The following is a 23191-nucleotide window of genomic DNA, read 5'->3' as shown; positions in this document are numbered from 1 at the left end:
TTTAAAAAACACTCATTTATTTTTAAATTAATTTAAAGGCAGAGAGAGAGAGAGAGAGAGAGAATCTCTCATCTGCTGGTTCACTCCCTAAATGCCCACAATGGCCGAGGCTGGGCCAGGCCAAGGCGGGGAGCCAGGAGCTCCATCTGAGCCTCCACATGGTGTCAGGAGCTCGAGTACCCCCATCATCAAGCTGGATCAGAGAAGGCAGATCAGTGCAGACCCTCCAACCCGGGATGCGGGTGTCCCACGCAGGCGGCAGCTTACCCCACTGTGCCACAGGCCTGCTCCACACATTCTCTATTGTCAGTGATTCAATTTCTTTTTTCTTTAAAAAGCTAGTAGTGCTCAACTACAATGCTGCCGCAGCTCACAAACTGAGAAGGCACCGACTGAATCCTAGCCCTTCATTTTACTGATGGGGAAGGGAGTCCAGGGAGGCACGGTCGCCAGCCTGGATCCCATGTCCCCCATCTGGCAGCTGATCCACACGGTCTGCTCGGAAACAAGCAGGAGATGGCATGAGGCGTAGACAAGGATAAATCCTGGGGAGAGAAGGGCAGATCTTGCATTTTCTCCCCTTGCTCCTTGGAGCATCTGTGAACGCAGGGACACGCAGGTGCATGTGGTTTCAGCCCAAACTAAGACGCACCAAGTCTCTTGTGTGACAGACACACATCACGTACCTGGGCCGAACACGTGAGCCTTCTAATTTTAGACTGACTTCAGCACCATGTGGGAAAACGCAGACAAAGAACAGGGAAGCAGTGTGCAGTTATGAAAATCTTTTGTTAGGTGAGATGAGCAAGAGCCAGGTCCCTTGTTTGCCAGCTGACCCACGCTCTACCTGTTTGCCAAACAAGAAAAGACCTCAAAGACTTCCCTCCCTCTGTGCACTCCGGCCCAAACTCACTGTCTCAGCATATTGAAGCCCAAACTCACTGTCTCAGCATATTGAAGCCCAGAGCCCCCACAAAGCCCTGAGCACCAGCTCCCCACGCAAGCTGATCGTGGGGATAGTCCCCGTGCATAACCCTATGCTATCTCCACATCGTTTCAGCACCAAGCCTGAAAGGTCTCCCAGATGCTAAGCCAAAAAGCCCTCAAACACGCCCCCCTTCTCAGCAGACACAGGCGAGAGGAAGGAGCGGAAGTTCAGCGGCTTAAAGAGCCACGCACAGTACCCAGATCACCCAAGGCACACAGCAGAGGGAAGCCAGGGCCTGGCTCCCAGGTGCCCCAGCCAGGGCCTCACCACACCCCGTGGGTCATTAGAGTCTCACGAAAATAGGAGAACCAGATGGGCAGCCTGGGAACAGTGCAACATTTCTGAGGGTTAAGCAAGCAGCCACCCAACAACTTCTGAGCCGCGGTGCATTCTGTCCCTTTTAAGGGGCATTAAAATGCCTTTGGAAGATGGGTCATACGTGCCGCCTTGGGAGGGTGTGACAGATGTTCTAAGCTCTAGGTGCTGCCACCCTCAGCTGCCTCCAGCTAATGTTTCCTTCGGTGCTTTATAAATGGACAAGCATTCGGATAAAAATGTCCTGGCCCAAACTCCAGACTCTGGATTTCACTCCCAACTCATGCACGGAGCAGGTGCCCATCATGATGATGCTCTCCTTATGGGTGGGCTCCATAAGGGCAAGGAAGAGACAGCCTGAGTTTTTGCACAGTCCCAGCAGCTGGAGGGTTAGAACCTGAATGCACAATGACACCTGACTCCAAGAGAATCCGATATACGACCGCACCCTCCCACTTCCCAACCATGGTCCCTGGAAATTGATCACTGCAGTGCTTCTGGAAAACCCAATGGCAGCTCATAACCTTCTTGATGCAGCTCCCCCATCATCCGTACCGATCCATGAGAGCAGTCTTGTGTGAAAAGCCTAGCAGGCTGCTCCTGACGGACACCAACAGACGAGGAAACGAATCCAAGCAACAACCAGACACGTAACTCACCCTGCGACTCAAACAAGCCAAGACCCACTGGGCCCTACCAAGATCACTGACCTCCAGTCTCCGGCACCAGATCCCACCACTGTCCCACCCAAAGCGGATGTCTGGGAAGCCTGTACTGATGGCAACACCGGCGTCCTGTGATTCTGGTGTCACCTCCATATGTGGGGGTCTATGGAATGGGAGAAAGAAGCCAAGCAAACCTCAGAAAGCAAGGCCAGCTGCAGGTGTCCGATAACAACATGAAACTTCTTTAAAGCTGCAGAGGACGAGCCCCCGTCTCCTTTGAGAGCGAGCACACCTGGGGTGGGCACATGGAGCCGACGGTTCCCTCTCCGCAGGGCTCCATGAACGTGTCGGGCTTCCCCGAGCAGGCCTGTGCCCTGTGGCTCCAGCGCTGTCACTCGGGGATGCATGACCACCTAGCTCATTCATGACTGCTCCCCTTTCTGGCCAAGCCTTAGAGTGGAGACCCCTGCATATTCACATAATGGAAAAGCCCTCATAAGCCTTTGTCCTGTACCTGCTCCTCCTCACACCTAAATCGATGGTTCTGGGATTTAGCAAACGAGCTCACCAAAACCCAGAGCAAAAGGAGCTGGAGGCTGAGAGGTGAATGTTGCCCAAGAGGAAAAACTAATGCATTTAGAAGAAACTGAATGCCTGAAAGAAACGCCTATCAGTAGAGAACACGACACGAAACATCAAAGTATCACAAAATCAAATACAGCACCCTCTACCCTGCATCTTAAAAATGATTTTTTTTTTTTTTGCTTTCGTTGGTGTGGTCATGGAGCCAAGGTTATGTTTTCAAAAGCACTTATCATATACACTTAATGAAGGGTTCATGAGTGAAATAAGCTTTGCTTTCAAATACCCGGATCTGTGGACGATTCTTATAATGCTACGGATAAATAGTTTTACTTCCTACATTAGCCAAGAGTTAAACACACCCTTACTCCAACGCTGGGGTAGTGAGTGTGGCTGGTGGGTACTGGGCCCCAGTTTGAGCTGCACTCACTAAGGATTTCAGCCCTGGGTACTGAGGAGTGGTAAGGCCTACCATGGCCTAGGGAGCCTTCCTGGAGACAGAAAGGCCTCCCTAAAAGGAAAGAACGTGAAGCAAACAAGCCTGGATCAGTCACAAAGCCCTAGCTTTTGGGGAGGGGGGTGTGTGACAATAGTTCGGTCATCGCCGTTTGGACTCATTCCCTAGCCCAGCCCTCCCTGGAATCCTGTCTGAGGCCCATGGGGAAGACCTTTCTCATTAATCACTAAGAACGTTCTTTAGCTTAGTAACCTGTCCAGCAGAGAGCAGCTCAGGGGCCGCAGCAGCCAACACTGGGGGCTGCAGGCTCCCCGGACTTCACACGTTGTGGCCCTGCCTGCTCTCACTCACAGCTCGCTCTACAGAGGGGCATCAGCCAGTCACAGGATGGTGTGCCTCACAGCAGGCTCTCGACAGCCGTTTCTGACCGTAGCTCATAATGAGGGGGACTGAACATCAGGAAGGTGTCAATGTCAATGTTATAGCAGGAACGAGGGACAAGGGGCTGGTCACCACTGTAGCAGGGCAGTCCCCTTCAGGATGAATGCTTCAGGTCTCCTCAGATCTTCCCAGCAGGCCCCTGGGCCCCTCCTAGAGGTCTAGGCAGGGGCTGTGCCAGGCCCCTGGGGGAACAGGTTCATGGACAACATCCTTCAGTTCTTCTTGCCTGTATAGATGGACGGAGGCTTGGAAGGATGGGGTCAAAGAACCAGGAGAGCCTCTCCCCTCATGGAAGGGCGCCATCAGTGTGTGCCCTTGCAGTGTGTGCCCTGAAAGTGACTCAGCAGAGAGCCTGACTCCTGGCCTACCAGGTCTAGGACCTGGAGGAGCTGAGGGGAAGCCCGTGCAAGAGAGCCAGGGAACCAGGCATGGAGGCCCAGGCCTCCTCCCACCCATCTGGCCTAACCTCAAGGCCTTTATGCTTCAGTTCCATCCCACTGGGCCTAGGAGCATGCAAGAAAGGCAAGGGAAACACCAGAACATCTCATCCTGCGGAGATGCCCAGGTAATCCCAATGACAAGTATCTAAACAAGTGGTGACTGCGGATTGGTGCTGGAGCCATTTCTCCCAAACAGTGCCAGAGGGGCTGCTGCAGCAACAGAGGGGAGTGGAAGTCAGAGGAACTGACTCCACGCTAACAAGGGAGCAATGAAGCCAGCAGCCTCCTGCATTGCTGGTGAAAATCAGTATGATCCACATGGAGCTGAGAGCAGGCAGTCTGTACCCAGGATCCTCAATCACTCCTGCTCCCCAGCATCCATCCCAAGGAAAAATCCAAAGCAAGGAAAAAGCCCCTAGGCATGAAGACAGGGCATTGTAACTTTAAAATCCAGAAGCATCACAATGTCCCCTGGGTCAGGGCTTGATGACATCACCCATGCCTTTTTTTTTTTTTTTTTTTTTTGACAGGCAGAGTGGACAGTGAGAGAGAGACAGAGAGAAAGGCCTTCCTTTGCCGTTGGTTTACCCTCCAATGGCCGCCACGGCTGGCGCACTGTGGCTGGCGCACCGCACTGATCTGATGGCAGGAGCCAGGTACTTCTCCTGGTCTCCCATGGGGTGCAGGGCCCAAGTACTTGGGCCATCCTCCACTGCACTCCCAGGCCACAGCAGAGAGCTGGCCTGGAAGAGGAGCAACCGGGACAGAATCCGGTGCCCTGACCGGGACTAGAACCCAGTGTGCTGGCGCCGCAGGCGGAGGATTAGCCTAGTGAGCCGTGGCACCGACGCATGCCTGTTTTAATAGAGTTTCGTGACTTTTTACATGGATACATTTTAGGACATCACAGCAACATGGAAGAATGCTCAACCCAACACATGAGTTTCAAAAGCAAGAATCAAGACCCCTTCCTCACCAGGACTAACTCTGGCTGAAAGCATCTTGTACCTGTAAAGGCAGGTGCTTCCCTATAATGCGCGATCCCGCATGCTTTGCCTCCTGTGCTTCCCAAGCTCCCCAATATATTGACCTAGGATCTTAATGATGGAAACAGAGAAGGAGGCTCGCATACAAATATCCAAAAATAAACCAGAACACAACTGCACAAAGCTCACCAGGCAGATGCAGCCTAGCAAGTTCAGGAATCTGGGGCCTTGAGGGGGAATGAGCATGTGAGCTGGAGAGACGCAACTGGTTCAGAGCTCTGGGGTCCTGCTGGCCCCGCTTCTCAGTGCACCTGCCTACACAAACCGTCTGAAGCGCTGAAGGGAGATGGGAGAAGGCAGGCCCCCTGTGCAAGCCAGGAACTGCCTGCCTTGGGCCTAACAGTTAAGACCTTCCTTCCGGGGAGCAAGCAAAGGGCTCAGGCACAGGTGCGCCCAGTGGGCAGGAAGCCAGCAAGGGAGCGCTCCAGGTGACAGCACAAGCTCCACAAACTAGGCCCTATCTGTTCCCTTCGCTCAGCCCACACACCGCCCACGGCCCCAGGAGAGGCTGGACTCACCGCTGAGGGGCGACGTGCTGTTCTCCAGGGCTTGGCACACAGCCAGCAGGATGCCTGCAAGGGGAAGAAGAGAGAGAGCAGGTAAGAGCCCGCCCAGCAAACAGCCTTCTCGGGGGGTTCCAGGACAGGCCCTTTGAGGGTGGGTGGGTATACCATCTGCGGGCCCAGCACAAAATGAAAACATGGGACGGCCTTGTTCAAAGAGCAGGCACTAAACTCCTTCCATCTTCCCACAGTCTCTCTCGCCACCTGTTGTGGTATTTTTTTAAACACTATATATTAAAATCATTTATTTATTCATGAGGGCGAAGTGGATGGAAAATTTCCATTGGCCAGGCCAAAGTCGGGGGGCAGGAACTCCATCCAGTCTCCCATGTGGGTGGCAGGCACCCAACTATTTGAGTCACCACCTGCTGCCTCCCAGAGTCTGCATTAGCAGGAAGCTTGAGTCAGGGGCCAGAGCCAGAGATGGGACCCAGATACTACAATATGGGACATGAAGGTCTTAACCAGTGTCTTTACGGACAGGACACCTGCCCTGAGTTTGTATTGTGGACAGATGCACAGAACATAACATTTACCACTGTAATCACTTGTAAGTACATTCACACAGTCATTCATGTCAGTGTTCATGTCATTGCTCTGCTTTGGGCACGAGGGTATCTACAGGCAGGACGTCACCCTTCACAGGCCCTCGGGGGCCCAGTGACAACATGTGCAAGGGGCCCCTGACGACTGGGTCCCCACCCCGCCCCACCCCACCCCAGGCAGCAGCTGCACTGATGTGCTGTGACCCATCTGCGGTGGGGAACTATAATCAGGTATTCACTCTTCCCAGGGACCCGTGGTCCCCCCCAAGATGGATGGGCCACCCCAAGGGTACTGCACCTTCTATGCCCGTATGTGCTGGGCACTTGGATGAGGGGAGGTGGAGAGGATGGCTACCACCATGCTCCCCTCCCCCACACACCCCAGCCAAGATGGCAGGGGGTACATACACTTAACCTCGACCTCTGTGTCCAGGTTTCATCAGGAGCAGAGCAGGGCAGAGCAAGGACCCACCGAGGGGAGGCAGGAAGATGGCAGGAGTCAGGACCCTGGGAACCCAGGCTCCAAGCCCGCACTGCATACTCCATTGGCCCATTAGGTTTCGCTTACAAGACACAAATGCAAAGGTAAAACCATACGGTTTCAAGACTGTAGCTGTCGAGCAGTGAACCCAAGCTCATGCCCCTCTGAGCACGGAGCGCCGTGCGACCATACAGCCACCCCTGCCAGCAGATGCCCCCAGCGGCTCTCACGTTACCCCAGCAGAGATTTCTGGAAACACAGCAACAACACTCAGTGAAGAAAGAACCTCTTGGGAGTTACACAATCAAGATGAGCTAAACTAGAATGACTTCCCCAAACTGAACTGTGAAAAGGTGCCCTGGTGTCCATGCGGAGGGCCTGGGACGGGTTGGCCCAGCAGGTGGACAAACCAAGTGAGGTCAGAAAACCAGCCAAGTCCTGTTCTCACTCTTGCACTGCATGGGGCCCAGGCAGCCTACCACTCCGCAGACTGTGAGGGCGCCTCGCCCCTTCTCCCTGAGGGTGTAGATGTGGAAGTCCTGACTCAGGGAAAACAGACACCTGGGACAGAGACAGAGGCGTCAAACAAGAAACATCCTAAGAACCTCAGACAGCTTTCCCTGGAGGCCCGACATGAACTCCCCCGACTTCAGCATCCTGAACCACGTATTTGGGCTGGAGTGGGGGCAGGGTGGAGGGACAGAGAGTGACAGTTAGCAAAGCACACACATCTCCCTGAGCAATTCTTTTCTGGTTGCCAGGTGATGCTAATTTTGGAAGTGTGACTCTTGGGGTCTCCCTGGATACATTTAAAGGGGTAAGTGAGGGGCCAGTGCACAACAGGTAAAGCCCTGGCCTGAAGTGTGGGCATCCCATGTGGGCGCTGGTTCTAGTCCCAGCTGCTCCTCTTCTGATCCAGCTCTCTGCTCTGGCCTGGGAAAGCAGTAGAAGATGGCCCAAGTCCTTGGGCCTCTGCACCTGCATGGGAGACCCGGAAGAAGCTCCTGGCTCCTGATTCTGGATTGGCTTAGCTCTGGCCATTGCGGCCATTTGGGGAGTAAACCAGTGGATGGAAGACCTCTCTCTGTCTCTCCTTCTCTCTATAACTCTTTCAAATAAAAAAAAAATCTTAAAAAAATAAATAAAAATAAAGGGGTAAGCATGTAATCCACACACCTGGCGTTCCTAACCCAGCCAGGAAAAGTCTAAGGAGCTGCACACTTGAAGCGAGGGAAAAGAGGTGACATGTGGCCTAGTGGTTAAGACGCCATGGCCGGCACCGCGGTTCAATAGGCTAATCCTCCGCCTTGCGGCGCCGGCACACTGGGTTCTAGTCCCGGTCAGGGCGCCGGATTCTGTCCCGGTTGCCCCTCTTCCAGGCCAGCTCTCTGCTGTGGCCAGGGAGTGCAGTGGAGGATGACCCAAGTACTTGGGCCCTGCACCCCATGGGAGACCAGGAGAAGCACCTGGCTCCTGCCTTCAGATCAGCGCAATGCGCCGGCTGCAGCGTGCGTCTCTAATAAGTTAAGAAAACAAAAAAACCTCGGGAGCAGTCATGTTCTGCCTCTCCTGGCACTGCCACACAGCAGTCTGGGCTTGGCAGCCAGTGACCCAGAACAGCAGCAGAGGACGACACGACGACGCAGGACATGCTTTGCATGCCTCTGGCGGGAGGCGTGACGGGCCTGTCCCTAGTGCCCGAGTTTCACGCCTCACTCCCTGCCCCACTCCTGTCAGTGAGGGTGAGCGCAGCCCCGCTCCCAGGTTTCCCGCTGGCGTCCACTGAAGCAAAGCCAAGATGAGAGAGCAAATGCATGCAATGGAGTACGGCGGACACCAGCTCTCCAGGAAGATGCCAGTGTGGGACATGGCTGCTGCCCACACCCCAGGACGGGCCGCTTCACCTCCTGATCCTCACCCATGAGCTAGCAGCTGCCAAACTCACTGCAAAGCCACCATGCCCGCAGAGGGAAGAGGCCCTGGGACACAGCGTGAGGCCTCGGCTTCCTCTCACCCCCGTAGGAAGCTCCCTGGGTGGGGGTGGGGGGTCCTGGACCCAGAGGTTAGGGTCAGGCCTCTCTCGTCTCAGGGGGTGGGCATCAGTCCCACTGAGCACACAGCAGTCCCAGGCTTAGCACCAGGGCTGTATGGGTGTTATCTCACCTAGTCCTCGTGATAGCCATGAGCCGGGCACCTCCCAGCCTCACTGCCTTCCATCCAGCGGATAGAACTGATTGTACGGATGAGGAAACCGAGGCTTACACACGCTAAGAAATTTGCTCAAGCTGCAGCAGTCAGGTTCAAGCTCACCTCAGTCCAACTGCCATGCCCAGGGGATGAGCAATCGCCACTCCAACAACAGTCCCTCCAATCATAGCCCTCATGGAATCCTGGCAGGGAGGAGTTCATCAGTCCCCCTCCCCACCCAAGTCCAAACAGCAGGCTCGGCAGACACGAGGGGGTCAAGCCTCTTGGGACTTTCCCATGGCCTCCAGTTTCCCTGAGGGGCTGGGGTGCCGGCTTCTGGGCTGGTAGCTGCCCAATCTGCGCAGACCCAGGGGCCCTGACCCCCGAGCCGTGTGGCTGTGCTTATAAACCAGGCTGCATGAAGACCTTGCAGAACATGGGGCCTTGGCAGCCCCGAGGCGTGTGGGCAACCAGGTCAGGAGTCGGGAAAGTCTGGCTACAGGGCCAGGCGCCACACACAGGTGCTCAAGGAGACACGTGGTGCAGATGCAGCCTCGGTGCCCGCAGCCACAGGGCCCTTCTGCCTGACTTTCAAAACTGGATCTTGGGGCCGGCATTGTGTCACAGTGGGTTAAGCTGCCACCTGTGACACTGGCATCCTATATGAATGCAAGTTCAAGTCCTGGCTGTTCCACTTCCAACCCAGCTCTCCGCTAATGCACCCGGGAAAGCAGCAGGTGATGACCCAAGTGCTTGAGCCCCTGTCAACTACATGGATAACCTGGATGGAGTTCCAGGCTCCTGGCTCCAGCCTGGCTCAGCCTCAGCCACTGTGGCCATTTGGGGAGTGAACCTACATATGGAAGATCTCTTCTCTTTTTCCCTCTGTCTGTAACTCTGTTTCAAATAAATAAATTAAATGTGTTACACAAAAGCTGGACTTGTACGTCACAGGCCCTCTGATGGATGAGATGCAGCCAAGAATCCCAGTTGGGCTGCTCCTGCCAGTATTGCACAAAATAGCTCCAAGAGGGGAATCCCAAGATTGTGAACTTCAAAAAGGAAAATGGAAAAAAAAAAAAAAAAAAAGGCACAGGTGTCATGGGGAAAGCCACACACAGTGGAAGAAAGACCTCAGGAAAAGCCTGACCCCTCGTTCCCAAAACAGTCAGCACCCAGGCCTACCTCCAGGAAGGACAGGGCTGCCGCACTGATAAAGTCAGCTCTGTGGCGCTCAGGCGCACGTTTCCAGCAGAAACAATGTAAGAGGAAGGGCCGGCCTGTTTATCTCCTGAGGTGACAGCAGTGGAGCCATCCTGAAACGCACTCGCCCATGTGCAAACGGGAAATGCTCTGGAGAGATGCTGGACACCCAGCTCCCCTGGGCCCCAAAGCTGGGCTCCCCTGGCTCCTGCCTGGGACTGGCAATCCTGGGAAGAGCCCTAGGCTGTGCCTTCAGCGTGGGAACCTCCATCCTCAACTACCTGCCACCTGGAGACCCCCTCTTCTAAGGACACTGAGCTGTAGTGCCTAGACATGGGGTACCGGGGCCCCAGCCACTGGAGCAGAGGCAACCATGCCCTGGCCTGGCCTCCACCGTGGCCAGCATTTGCTCCCAGGCTCCCACATGCTCCACTGGATGGAGCCGTTGTTCCCTCTAGGATCCAGAGCTCATCCACCCGTGGATCCCCTGAGCCAGGCTTCCCAGGTAAAGGGTGAGGTTTGGGTGTCGGCGGCTGGCGAGAGGCTGCAGCAGGTCCTTTAGGATGAGGGATGCTCTGGATTCAGAGGTGGTGGCGAGGGAAGGCCTGCAGGTGAAGCCCAACGCAGGCAGGAGGCACATGAGTCTGTGCCCAGGGAGCAGCCCGTTGCCCCTTCCTCTCCCACCATGGCTGGGCCCAGGGGTCATGAGGAACCGGCCAGGAGCTCAGGGAGTAGACAGTGGTCCCCGAAGAGGGAGATCTGCCAAGGCAGCCGAGGGAGCAGAGAATCACGTGGACAAATGGGCCGCACAGAGTTCGGAGCCTACAGTACAGGCTCAGGGCATCCTCCCTTATGAATCATATCCCAGCGCTTCAGTGTTACTTGCAAACATTACCGGATTTTAACTGCCTAGTGAAACCTGCCAAATTGTATGATTTTTATCAACGTGTTTATATCTCAGAGTATGATAGCCAGGAAAAGATTCTGGCTTCAGGGTAGGAACTGATTAGGCAGAAGGAACAAAAAGGGAACACACTGCAGACAAGGTCAGCGAGGGGAGCTGGTGGCACCAGGGCAGCACGAGCCTGCCCCTACCCTAACCTTGAGACTCTCCAGTAACTGATTAGGATATCAGGACCAGAAGCATCCATGTGGCATCTCTCATTGGAGGACAGCCCTCAGAGGAGCTGTGCTCTCTGGCCTGGGAACAGGTGACACAGTTCACATGTGCACCTGCTCAGAGGACCACAGAGAAAGCTGCCATGGGATTTGCGGGGGGAGGGAGGGCTGGCCCAACGGCTTCAGAGTGTCCTGGGGATGGCAAGGACTGGAGTTCAGAAACATGGCTCAGGAATGAACCCCATAGGGCAGGCAGGCCAAGGGGATGTAGGGCTCTTTCCACCAACATCTCAGCCTTTGGAACGCTGCTCTCTAAACACACTCTGGAGTCAGCTGCCAAGGGCAGAGTCTTACAGAGAATGAGTGAGAAACGGCTGGTGTTGTGTTCCTGACCCACAGAGCAGGGAAGGGCAACTTTAAACTGCAAAGCCCCAGCAGTGAGGTCCGGACGGTGCACATCTCTGTGCCAGTGGCAGAGCAGGGGACGGAGCCCGAGGGGTGGCTCAGTCATGAGACCATCACTGTGCCAGGCACTGCGATCAGAAGTGACAGCAGCCACACTTGCGTGAGCACTCCCTGTGTGCTCTGCAGCATCCCAGTCAATACTTGGGGTGCAGAGCAGACAGCACAGGTGAACCCCTCACCTGGAGCGCCTGGCACCACAACTGTTCCAGGTTTCCGAGTCTTTTGGATTTGGGGAGAGCTGAATATACATAATGAGATAATTAAACGTGGAGCTCACTTATGTTTCATATGTACCTTATACTCACAGGCTGCAGGTAATTTTATACAGAACGTTCAGTGTTTGTTTTTTGACTGCAATTCGTCACATGAGGCCAGGTTTGGGATTTTCTTCTTGTGGCATCATGCTGGTAGTCAAAAAATGTCTGAATTTTGGAGCATTCCAGATTTCAGTTTTTCAGATTAGGATACTCAACTTGTGTTATGCTCCCATTTTAGAGGTAAGAAGGTAGAGGTACAGGGGTACAGTTAAGCAACTGCCCAAGAGTCCCCAGTTTATCAGTGACAGATACTGCAAGCTCATGCTACAGGACCCGGCTGGCCTCATTACGCTTCAGCTTACTGAAGACAGCCAAAGAACACCCACCTGTTACAAAAGATGGCCCTTCCTCTCCTGGACAGACAGCAATATGGGGAACACAAGCTAACGGGGGGGCCCTGACACCAGGGTCACCTGTGAGTGCTGTCACCTTTAACAAGTCGTTTTACCTCTTTCAATCTCGGGTCCCTGATCTTTAAGCGATACCACTGGGCCAGAAGATTGGCCAGGTTCCGAAATTCCAGGTATCTGTGAAGACACAGAACTGTGCACTTTCCTCAAGCTTCCAGTGGGGGGCACTGGTCCTGTCCCACCCCCTTTCAGGTGGATTCCTTGCTTTGAATGGGATCAGGAAAATGAAGGCCACGTGTGCGCTGTCCCACTGAGAGTATTCCACTTTATGACAATCTCACTTTCCCACTTAGCATGGCATCTATGCCAATGATCAGAATAAAGAGAATCTAAACCAGGGTCCTTTCCATTTCTATATTTTTAACAGAGTCTTAACGTGGGCTTGCTAACGTACTCCAAGACCACAGCCCACAAGGAATGCTCTTGGGTCAGCGAATTGGGACCCTCTGCTGTTCTTCCCAAAGGTCCCTGGGGTTGCCATGAACACAAAGTCCAACCTAGTGAGCCAAAGGCAATACCGCACGACAACGACATCCCAGAAAACAAGCTGGCGTTATCCAGAAGCTCGCAGAGATCTTCCCTACCCACATAAATGCATGTCAGCTGGGAAAAAAGCAAAGTTTTCAGCACAGACCCTCAGGACCAGGAGGCAGGAAACATGGGCAAAGGGCAGTTGTGCACAACCCTCTACCAGTTTCCAACCTGACTCGGGCTCTGTCACAGTGCACAGAGAGGAGCTTTGCTGTCAGGTCTGGGTTGGAATCCTGCCTCTGCAACCCCGTAATTGTGAGCCCTTGGCTCCGTTACTCAACCTTTGTGTCCCACAGAGGGCAACATCTACTCCTGGACTCCTGCTTGGAGTCTGTTAGATGACGTGACACTTGGTTCACCAAGTCCTGGGGACCACTGCCAGTGCCCCCTAAACATGGCAGCTGCCGGGGCTTTTTCCTTGGACTTCTCCTTGGCTTGATTCATCCAGAAATCTCAGGATGAGAGGAAGTGGCGAGGACCCCCTCACCCCTGCCCTCCCTCTGGGACATCACCCACGCGGCTTTACGTAGGGCCCTGGGTTGCTCTGCTGCTGGTCACTCAGGTTCCAGGGCACTGGCTGTGGAATACCATAGCTTTTGAGGGTTAAAAAAGAAATTGTGACTTGCTTAATATTAAGTCACTGAATAATTACTGAGTGCCTCCCAACTGCAAGCAAATGAAAAACAAAAAAGAAATCCGAGACTGTGCCTTGCTATTCAAAATGTCCAAGCCGCCTGGAATAGCAATGATATCCAAGCTATCAAGGAACCATGGAATCTTCCATTCTACAGCAGAGGCAGACGGTGTGGGCCACTGAACTCGCCACTGCTGCCCACCTACACTCCCGTACAGGCTGGGCCTGCTTCCACGCCCCAGACGCCACCTGCAACTCCTGACCCCTCTCTGGAGGCCTGGATCTCCAGTCATGTGTTTAAAAATAAGCTCATCCCCACCAGTGCTGATAGCCACTGTCAATCTGCCCTCTCCTTCCCCACCCCTGACTGCCACATCTTCCATCTGGTCCATCCCCTGCATCCCTACCGCCTTGCGCCAGTTCAGGCCCCATCACCTCCCCGGGCTATCACAACAGCCGCCAAACTGGTTTTGCTGCCAACAACAGCCTCTTTTACCTTTGCTCCTGCTGCCCGAGTGAGCTTGTGAGACCACATCACTGCTTCCCTCTCCACCTTCCACGGGCTCCACGCTGCCCACAGAGCCCAGTCCAGACACAGAGCCAAAGTTTAAAGAGCATAACCTGGGCCCTGGTTCTATTTCCAACTGAACTCCTGCCGGGAGCCACCCCCTTTCTCTGCACCTCAACTGCCCTCACCCAGCTCCTGCCACCCCTGGACCTAAGTCCTTGCCACTGCTGACCTTGGCTTAGTTGAGACTCAGAATCCTTAGCTGTAAACAGAGCTGCAGACACCCACCTCCCATGCTGGGACAGGGAGACACAGGAGAAATGGGTACTGAAGGGCATACAGTAAACACGCAGCAAGTGGTAGCTACTGCTGCTGCTTATCGATAGCATGGGGATTTCAAACGCTGAAATGTGGTGGAGATCTTAATCACCCTAATTTGACCATCACACAATGCACACTGTACAAAACTTCATGTTGCACCCCAATGTGCTATTATGTGTCAATAATTTTTTATTTAAAACACTAATCTCCCATGTTGATACATCCCCAGGGATCAAATCTGCCTCTCAAGGCCTCACTCAAATGTCAGAAATGGTCATTCCTGTCTCAGAGCCGTCCTTACCATATGCCTTGGAGCTGGGAAGTTCGCACAACCCATCTTCCCCGTAGTGTGGCAGGAGCTGTGGCCTATCCGTCTCTGACCTCACACGTGGCACCATGCCTCAATGCCAGTTAGGTTTTCAGTACTTGCATATTGAGGTGCATTTCTCTAAGAGGTCATTGGCTTGAACACAAAGTTGTAGGGGAATAAACTGGGTAGAAAGACTGTGTGGGCCAGGGAAGGGACCTCCTGCCCCCTCGGTGGGAAGTCCTTCCTCACCTCTATCCCAGATTCCCACTGCTGCAGCAATGGTGTGGCTCTTCTGATTCCAGGGGCCATAGAAGACACCTGAATGACAACATGCAGTCTTGCAGCAGGTGCTAGCTGAGCACCTGTTCCGGGCGCTCTAGTGCTGGAGGGCACGTGAGAAAAAGGCCTTCTTCCCATGAAACACAGTCCTCCCAATTTCAAGACCATTACACGGGTCTGGCTACATCGTTCGGCTCAGTGGTGAGTTAAAACATGTGCGTGTGCTTAGATAGTGATGTCACACAGTCTCACTAGGATAAAGGGAAAAAAGCAAACCATGGAGGAGTGCAGGAAGCGCCATCCTTGTCTGCACCCGCAGTCAAGTCTGCTGACCCGGCCTGCCCCGCTGATCCTGAGCTGTGGTCACCAGTGAGGTGACCCCTGAAACGTTGTCTTCCTACCCTAGATGCATCTTGTTGCCTTTTCCAGAAACTTTAATGAGAAAACAAAAGGTCCTGCACCTGAGGCCTGGCCACAGCCCTAGGAGAAGACGACAGGGATGTCGTGCTCAGTGCATGGCCTGGCTGCAGGGGTCGCTCAGGCCAGTGAGCACCGACTGCCCACTAGGTGCTCAGGAGCTCCGTGAGCAAAGGCAGGACCGGTGACAAGGAGCTGACGCTGCAGAGGACAAGACACGACTGAAGCAAACACACCCAACCGTGCTCCTGCGGGCATTTCCCACATACCCTACTCAAGCCCTTTCTCCCACCCCCAGTGCATACTTGGTCCAGGTGTTCTGAATACACTAACTTGATCTCCTCTGCCTGAAACAGTTCCTCACTGCACTACTTCCCTTATGCCCGGCCTCCCAGGCCAGGCCCACTCCCCACATTCTCCAGGATGCCGCCCACTCCCAGAACCCCTCCAATAGGCGAGACTCCGTCCTTGCACCCCCAACGCCTGACTCAGCACCAGGACAGGCCTGGATTCCACTCGGGTCGCCCATGTGGCCCAGTCCCCTCTGGCTCTTCCTCTCTCAGCCCAGACCCCATTTCCCACCATCTCCCATTTGGGGGCACTGGTCATTATCTTCCCTTCCCTACTTCAAAGGACAAACGAGAATATTCACAAACCTCTGGGCGCTCTTTAGACCCTGGTAAACACCCAGGAGTGACTCCACATGCACAAGATCATGCAGGGGGTGCTGCTGCAAAGGCAGACAACGTGTGCTCTCCCTGAATTCTGGAAAAGTGTGCAAAGAATAAACCACCAATGGGGAAGCCACAGAGAGCCTCGCAGAGGCGAGCAGCACCACCCTGTTGAGATGCCTTTTTCCCCAAGGCCTGGCAGGTGTAAGGCAATGCCTCAGGCTGCCGCACGGGGATCTCCCCCTACTGCCCCTGCCCCCCTGCCCCCCTTCCTACAAAGCACAGCCAATAGCACACCTGCGCACAGCTCTACCAACATCAGTGCGTGAACCAGGCAGTGTGGAGCACGTGCAGAGGGCGGGCAGGCCCAGCACGCACTCCCATCTGTGCAGATTCACGCTACCCCTCTTTCACCGGATCTCTGCCAAGTTAAAGCTTCAAGACCTGGACCCTCAGGGGCTGGGCGCTGAGCTGACCATCCTCCTTCCTCTTCCCCAGAGCCTCTCCATCCCTGGCTGGCTGAGGGCCCCTCCCAGGCTCTGGGCACTGCCAGGCAGCAGGGCAAGTATGGCAGTGCACTGTCAGGCAGGCTGGAGCCCCTCGGCTGCTGAATCGCCAACAGGCTCCAGTGGGAGCCAGCTCAGAGGCGCAAAGAAGCCGCACTGAGCCATGGCACTCCACAAACCTGCTCCAGCCACGGGACAGCAGGCTTCGAATCCCGCGGCGACTCTGGTGAGGGTGATGTTTGACTTTCCCAGAGTCCCAGAGGAAGTCAGAAGGGGTAGGAGTGTGTCAGAGACAAGGCTGGGGCTCAAGGGGCAGATACCATGGGTCTGTCCACAGCCCCGGGCCCCTCCGAGCTGTGAGGTGGCTGATGAGACAGCATCAGAAATACAGGAACCCAACACCAGCTCTGCAAGAGTCCTGAGGATGTTCAAGCCCCCACCCCAGCCCTGAAGGCCCATTGGCCTCGCCTCAGCTTCCCCGGCCACCCTGTAGGCCAGCTCAGCAGTGGTTCTGCTCATGTGCACCTTGGACCAGCAGAGTTAGCAGGTGCAGCCCCTCAGCTGTGTCGAGGCCACCCTCAGACACCTGCCTGCTGCAAACCACTTGCAGTAGGAGCAGGGAGCAGGGAGTAGGCAAGGATAAGCCATCCTTGAACTCTGCCCCATTTGCTCCACGTGACTATCATTGGGTTGACAAACTGATTACCGCCCACTGTAACACGACATTCAGGACCCCCTGGAATGGCCCTGCAGGAGTCACTGTGAGGCCCGGGTGTGGCCGACATAAATACCCGTGGGACTTGGCCAACTCTCCGATCAAGGTGGCACGAGCCCAGGAGTGGGGTGGGGACAGGGCTGCGCCAGTGCTGATCACCACGTTTGTTATGGGCACAGCAGTACTTGTCTCCTGGAAGCTCAGGCACACGTTTCAGGTCTGATGTCTTAATGCTAATGATGAATGGAGTAAGGGTGGAGATGAGATCTAATCATGGCATCTGAGAGGTGTGTCTGATGGGAGGTCTTTGGCTCAGAGGAGGGTTCTTGCAAGAGGGCTGACTACTTGAGTTCAAGTTCAGCCTAGCTTCTCTCTCTCTGCTTCCTGGCTTGCCATGGGGTCATTCCTCCATCCAGATTTACCAGTCTCTCACTAGGAGACCCCCAACCTGACCACTCCCGAGCCCAGGGGTTGGCACTGCTGGTGGTGCCTCTGGGAGTGGTAATTTTCTGACTGTCGCAATGATTAGGGGGACACTCCTGGTACCTAACAGATGAGGCCAGGATGCCAGCCCTCTATGGACTTTGCCCTGCTTTTGCAGCTAACAGAACACCTTGTTGAGAAATTCTGGACCCCAACTGGGACAGTCCCTTCAGCGGCAGCTGCACATGGACAGAAGGACCAGAACTCAGGGGAAACAGAAGTAGTTGGCAGATACATGAGCTGACAGGGACACTCACAAGAGCCCTGCAAACTGTCTCACAGTGGGAGGAGGGATGCTCTTCCTTCTGTTCTGATGTTCACCTGTGCATGCCTCCTGTCTGTCTCTTCATAGAAACCCAAAGCATGTGGGTTGCACAACACGAAGCCTCTCTCTAAAGACAAGCTGCAACCAAAACCCACCCCAAGTTTGCTGTAGTCATGAGGTTCCACAGAGACTCAGGAGCCCAGGAGGGAGGGAATACACAGCGAGAAACTCACTGGACTTTCTCTTGGTCCACGGTTCGTTCCACAGCCCCAGATGTATTTCCCTCAGACCAATGCACACTGTCACATTTGTGTGTAGCAAAGCTGCTCAGTGAATGCCCCACGTGCACTGAGTCATAGGAGGAAATGTCATTTGTTGACTCTGGAGTCAAACCAGTAAGAACAAGGCACGCCGGCCCACGGTTTTAGGGCAGAGTGCATGGTGGACGTCTCAGCGGTGGCTGCTTAATGCACCTCAGACGGAAGCCAAATCCTTGGGGAAGACACAGCAGCTCTTCCCCAGAGCCCGAGGGGTGGGATCTCCCTGCCGACCCTGCTCTCTCTCCTTTCCTTACCTACCCCTTGCCTTTCGCTGGGGAAAAGGCAGAGATGAGAAGCAGGAACGAATAGGGGGCAGGAAACGAGGGAGCTCACTGCTCGGAGGGCTCAGCTCTAGCGAGAGCAGGAGCATACAGAGACAACGGAGGGGCAGCGCTCCCCACTGAAGCCCCAGCAGGAGGGCAGAACAGGGCTCGGACGGCACTGGCACTCTGCCTAGAAAAACCAGATTCATCTGATGGGAAGGGGTTTAGCAACCAAAAGCAACTCACGGAGCGGCACAAGGCTCTCAAACACAGTGCGGCAGTTTCTTACAAAACCGAATACACTCCTATCACAGGATCCAGCTACAGTGCTCCTTGTATTTGCCCAAATCAGTGGAAAACTCACGTCCACAGAAAAACCTTCACATGGATGTTTACAGCAGCTCTGTCCATAGTCACCCAAACCTGGATGCTACCAAGATGTGCTTCGGCAGGTGAATGGATAAATTGTGGTCCATCTACCCAGTGAGATATTATTATGCAGTAATAAAAATGTGCCAGGGCATTCAGCCTAGTGCTTCACACTGGAGCATCTGGGTTCAGTCCCCAGCTCCCTGCTAACACAGACCCCAAGAGGCAGAGGTAATGACTCAAATAACTGGGTTCCTACCATGGATGTGGGAGACCTGGACTGAGTTTCTCAGCTCCTGGCTACTGAGAGCATTTGGGGGAAATGAACCAAGGGATGAACACACACACACACACACACACTCTCTCTCTCTCTGCCTCTCAAATAAAGAAACTCAATTAAAAAAAGAAAAACAGAAATAGGCCATCAATCCACACAAAGACATGGGAAATATTAAATGCATATTAGCAAGTGAAAAAAGCCAGTCTGAAGAGGCTTTGCACCATAGGATGACAACTACATGGCATTCTGGAAAAGGCAAACCTGCGGACACAGCGGCAGATCAGCGGTGGCCAGGGGCTTGGGAGGGAAGAGGGCTGGAGCAGGCAGAACATAGGGGATGTTTCCGACAGTGACTCCACTGTGGTATAGGAGGATACGGTCATCACACACCTGTGAAAACCCACAGCACACCAGCACAATGGGACATGAACAAGGGACTGTGGCTTCCATCTAGTTTTAAGTAACGTTAACTCTAGTTAGTGATAGTGTGCCAATACTGGCTCCTCTATTGTGACCCACACACACCCCAGCCCAGCAGTCACCGCAGGAGAGACTGTGGCACAGGGCAAGGAAGTGTGTGGGAACTCCCTGGGCCTTCTGCTGGGTTCTGCTGTAAACCTGAAACTGCTCTAAGAAACAGCCTATGGAGGGCACAGCACTGTGGTGCAGTGGGTTAAGCCACCGCCTGAGGCACTGGCATTCCACAGTAGCACCATCTCCAAGTCCTGGCTGCTCCACTTCTGATCAAGCTCCCTGCCAATGCACTTGGGAAAGCAGCAGCAGACAGCAATGAATCAGCAGATGGAAGATCTGTCTCTCCCTCTAATTCTGCCTTTCAAATAAATAAAATAAACCTTTTTTAAGAAAGTCTGTTGACTCAAGAACAGAAACCAAACAAAACTGGCTAATGACAATTGCCACACCATGAAGCTGAGTTGCTTTATTCTTCAGTCTGAACCACCCAGTCATCCTGTTGCCTGAAGTTCAAACACAATGTCCTCCTCCCAGAAAGGCAGTGGCCAGCAGCTCGGGCTTCTCTGCACACACAGGAGACACTGCTGGGTGCTCCCGGAGCGCCAAGGCTCTCAGTGGTGCCCAAGGCCCTGTCGGCTTGCCTGGGAGGAAAGGAGAAGACAACACCTGCTTCCCAGCCATCGCTCCCCACCTGACTCAGCTCACAATGTAAGCAGGCAAGAGTGTAGTAAGCAATGCTTGTGGAGCACGGCCCTCCAACGTGGCTACTCGCACCCTGTGAGATGGGTGGAGGACCAGGCTCAACAAGCAAGCGCTGGGGCACAGTGGCTCCCAGAGAGCAGCAGCGACCAGCTTCGGCCAGGGATGGATCCCACCGGGCTGGGCCACCCTGAGCCCCGGGCCTCACTCACACTGGGCGCATGGGGATGACGGAAGTGGAGGTCAACCACGATCCCCACGGGAAGAGACCATGGCCAAGGCGGCAGAGGCAGCAGGGAGGCAGGGAAGGCTGGCGCAGCGTGCGAGGGGGCTCCCTGGCAACCTTCCGAGACAGAGGCTGAGAGGCACAGTCGGGAGTCCGAGCCGCCTTGGAAACAACCAAGGGAATCCTGCTCTCAGGGCGGCTGGACCTGCCTGTGTGGTTTCTCACATAAAACAGAGAACCTTGTGTGGGCTGGGGTAAGCTGTCAACACAATTTTCCGTCCGCTGTCGGCGAGCTCCAATGGAGGGAGCGGAACATGGTTACCAGCATGGAGGTTTACCCCGACTTCTTGGCCTCCTAGCTACACCCAAGGCTGGGCTCCCAAGTGGGCATCAGATGCAGCCTTCAGAGCAAAACGAAGCCTCGGCTCCAGAGAACTCTTCTTTTTTTTTTTTTTTTTTTTTAACTGAATTACTTATTTGGTAGAGCAACAAAGAAAGAGAGAGAGAAGGAAAGAGATGGATCTTCCATGCACTGATTTGCTTCTGAAATGGCTGCCTGAAGCCAGGAGCCTGGAACTCTATCAGGGTCTCCCACAGGGTGTGTGGCAGGGGTCCAAGCACTGGAGTCATCATCTGTTGTTTTCCCAGGAGAACCAGCAGGGAGCTGGATTGAAAGCAGAGTGCTCTGATATGGGATGCTGGTGTGGCAGGCAGTGGCTTAACCCACTGCTCCAAACTGCACAGCCCCTCGTCCCGCCCTTTCTCGTGATGCAGGCAGGAAAGGAGCTGAGTGTGTTGCAGGAGGCGGGGAGGCTCTGTCCAGCACGAACCTCCTGTGGACACATGGCACCAGGCCACATGCAGGTGGCGCACTCCCCACTTGCGCTCACTTTGGCTCCTAGCACTGTCACAACCCAACATCTGTTTATCCGAGGCTATGTGCAAGGGGCAGGGGAGTGTCTGTTCACCGTATCCTCAGCACACAGAACAGTGCCCGACACACACACCCAGCTCACCACGGATACTTGCTGAACCCAGTTCCTTCCTGAGCCAAGCCTGCCAGTAAGTTCCACACAGATGTCCCGCCAGCATGAGCCAAATGGGACAACACCTGGACTCCTATTTGAGCAGGAGGGCTTTGTAAAGACCTGTGGGATCAAGAGCCTCTCCTTCTGGAAGAAGACACTGTAGGTACTATTCTGGATGGCGGTTCTCAGCATTTTCTTCATCGTGTATGTATGCATGTGCTGGCATGGATGGGTAGGGATAGACAGAGTCATCAGGGACATCCTTTCTGAAGAGCTGACATCTACAGAGACCTCAATACAATGAGCCCATCAGTCCTGGAAGTCTGTGGGGCAGAGGGATGGCAAGTCCAAGGTCCTGGTGGGCGTGGGGAGTGAACTTGGCCTGTCCAAGAAAGAGCAAGAAGTCTGGTGAGGCTGCGGCAGGACAGTGGCAGGAAGTGAGGCCGGAGAGATGCCAGCCAGGCAGACGCCTCCTGTGGGGAGCCCTAGGAGTCTGGACTCTATTCCAAGCCCCAGGAAGGCTTTGAGCAGAGGAGCAACAGCCTCTGATGTAGGTGCCGGCAGTGTCATTCAGGGGGCTGGGGTCAGAGGAGGCTGTCAGGAGCAGGAGTGGAAACTGGAAAACCGGGTGGGTGCCGTGCAGGATGCAAGAAGTAGACAGGTCAGAACACAGCGGAAATGGGGCCTATGAGACCCCTGATGGACTGAACGTGGCAGGTGTACTTCGCCTCTCTCTGCACCACCGCTGCCTTCTCTTCACCTTTCTGGGCCGTGGGCAGCTTCAAGGACAGCTTCATCAATGTCTTTAAGACCCCTTTGTGACTTCCTGTCTCCCTCCAAAGTGTAAAAAGCAAATCAACAAATAAATAAGAACACAGACGCTGAGACACCCACTAGGAGGCTCAACACCCACAAGGGTCAAATCCACCCAAGTAAATCTCATCTTGGTCCTAATGTTCCATAATTTCTCTAAAGATCTCTCATCAAGTTCCCTTCCAGGGCCTGCCCATTCTCCTCGGGCTGCTCCAGGGTGCTACGACCTGCAATGGAGGTTCTGTCCCTACATCTCCAGGCAAGTCCCAGGAGTGTTGTTCTGTTACTGCGCACTTTCCCACAAGACCCATGTTAAACACCCAGGACGTGTCAGCCTGCAGACAACAGTGGCTGTGCCATGGGAAGCCCATTCTGAGTGACATCCTGCCCAGCTGTGGGCTGGCCTGACAGCACCACGGGCTGAAGGATCTGCAGCCACAAAACGAATAGGTCAGCGCTGACCAGGAAGAGAGCACACGCACGCTGCAAACTGCCCAAGGTGCCCGGGCGCTGAATCACAGTGTCTGCAGTGACCTCCCAGGCCCCAGAAGCACACAACCCAGGACCCCACTCTCCTCCACGTCCCCTCCCCAATGTCTGTTGGTGGGGGTAGGGCGGGGAGGAGAACTTGACAGACAGTTGTCCACACGGATATGGGGAGAACGGTGCTGCGATGGCTGTTGGCACTGGAGGACCCTAGCAGGCCACGTGCCGGCAGGGAAGAGAGTCCCTCCCTCTTAAAAACGTAGGAGCTGTGTTCCTGCTGACAAGGAGGCAGTCAGAACACTCCCGTTAACAGCTCAGTAAGAGCCAAGATCAGCAGACTTAAATGTCCACACAGTTTTACTGCCCGGC

At 54.5% G+C, this 23191-nt stretch overlaps 1 protein-coding gene across 2 annotated transcripts in view; it reads right to left on the bottom strand.

Moving 5' to 3' along the window:
• TGFA (transforming growth factor alpha) overlaps positions 1 to 23191 on the bottom strand; it is a 102823-nt gene that overhangs the window by 59281 nt on the left and 20351 nt on the right. For both annotated transcript variants that reach the window (XM_008254281.4, XM_008254277.4), the window contains exon 2: positions 5453 to 5506. In XM_008254281.4, coding sequence (XP_008252503.1) covers positions 5453 to 5506 — 54 coding nt within the window. The remainder of the gene's footprint in view (positions 1 to 5452; positions 5507 to 23191) is intronic.

Source organism: Oryctolagus cuniculus, chromosome 2 (genome assembly GCF_964237555.1).
Source record: "Oryctolagus cuniculus chromosome 2, mOryCun1.1, whole genome shotgun sequence".
In the NCBI taxonomy this organism is placed as follows: domain Eukaryota; kingdom Metazoa; phylum Chordata; class Mammalia; order Lagomorpha; family Leporidae; genus Oryctolagus; species Oryctolagus cuniculus.
The sequence above is the reverse complement of the archived record's forward strand: the minus strand, read 5'-3'. Positions and strand labels throughout refer to the sequence as shown.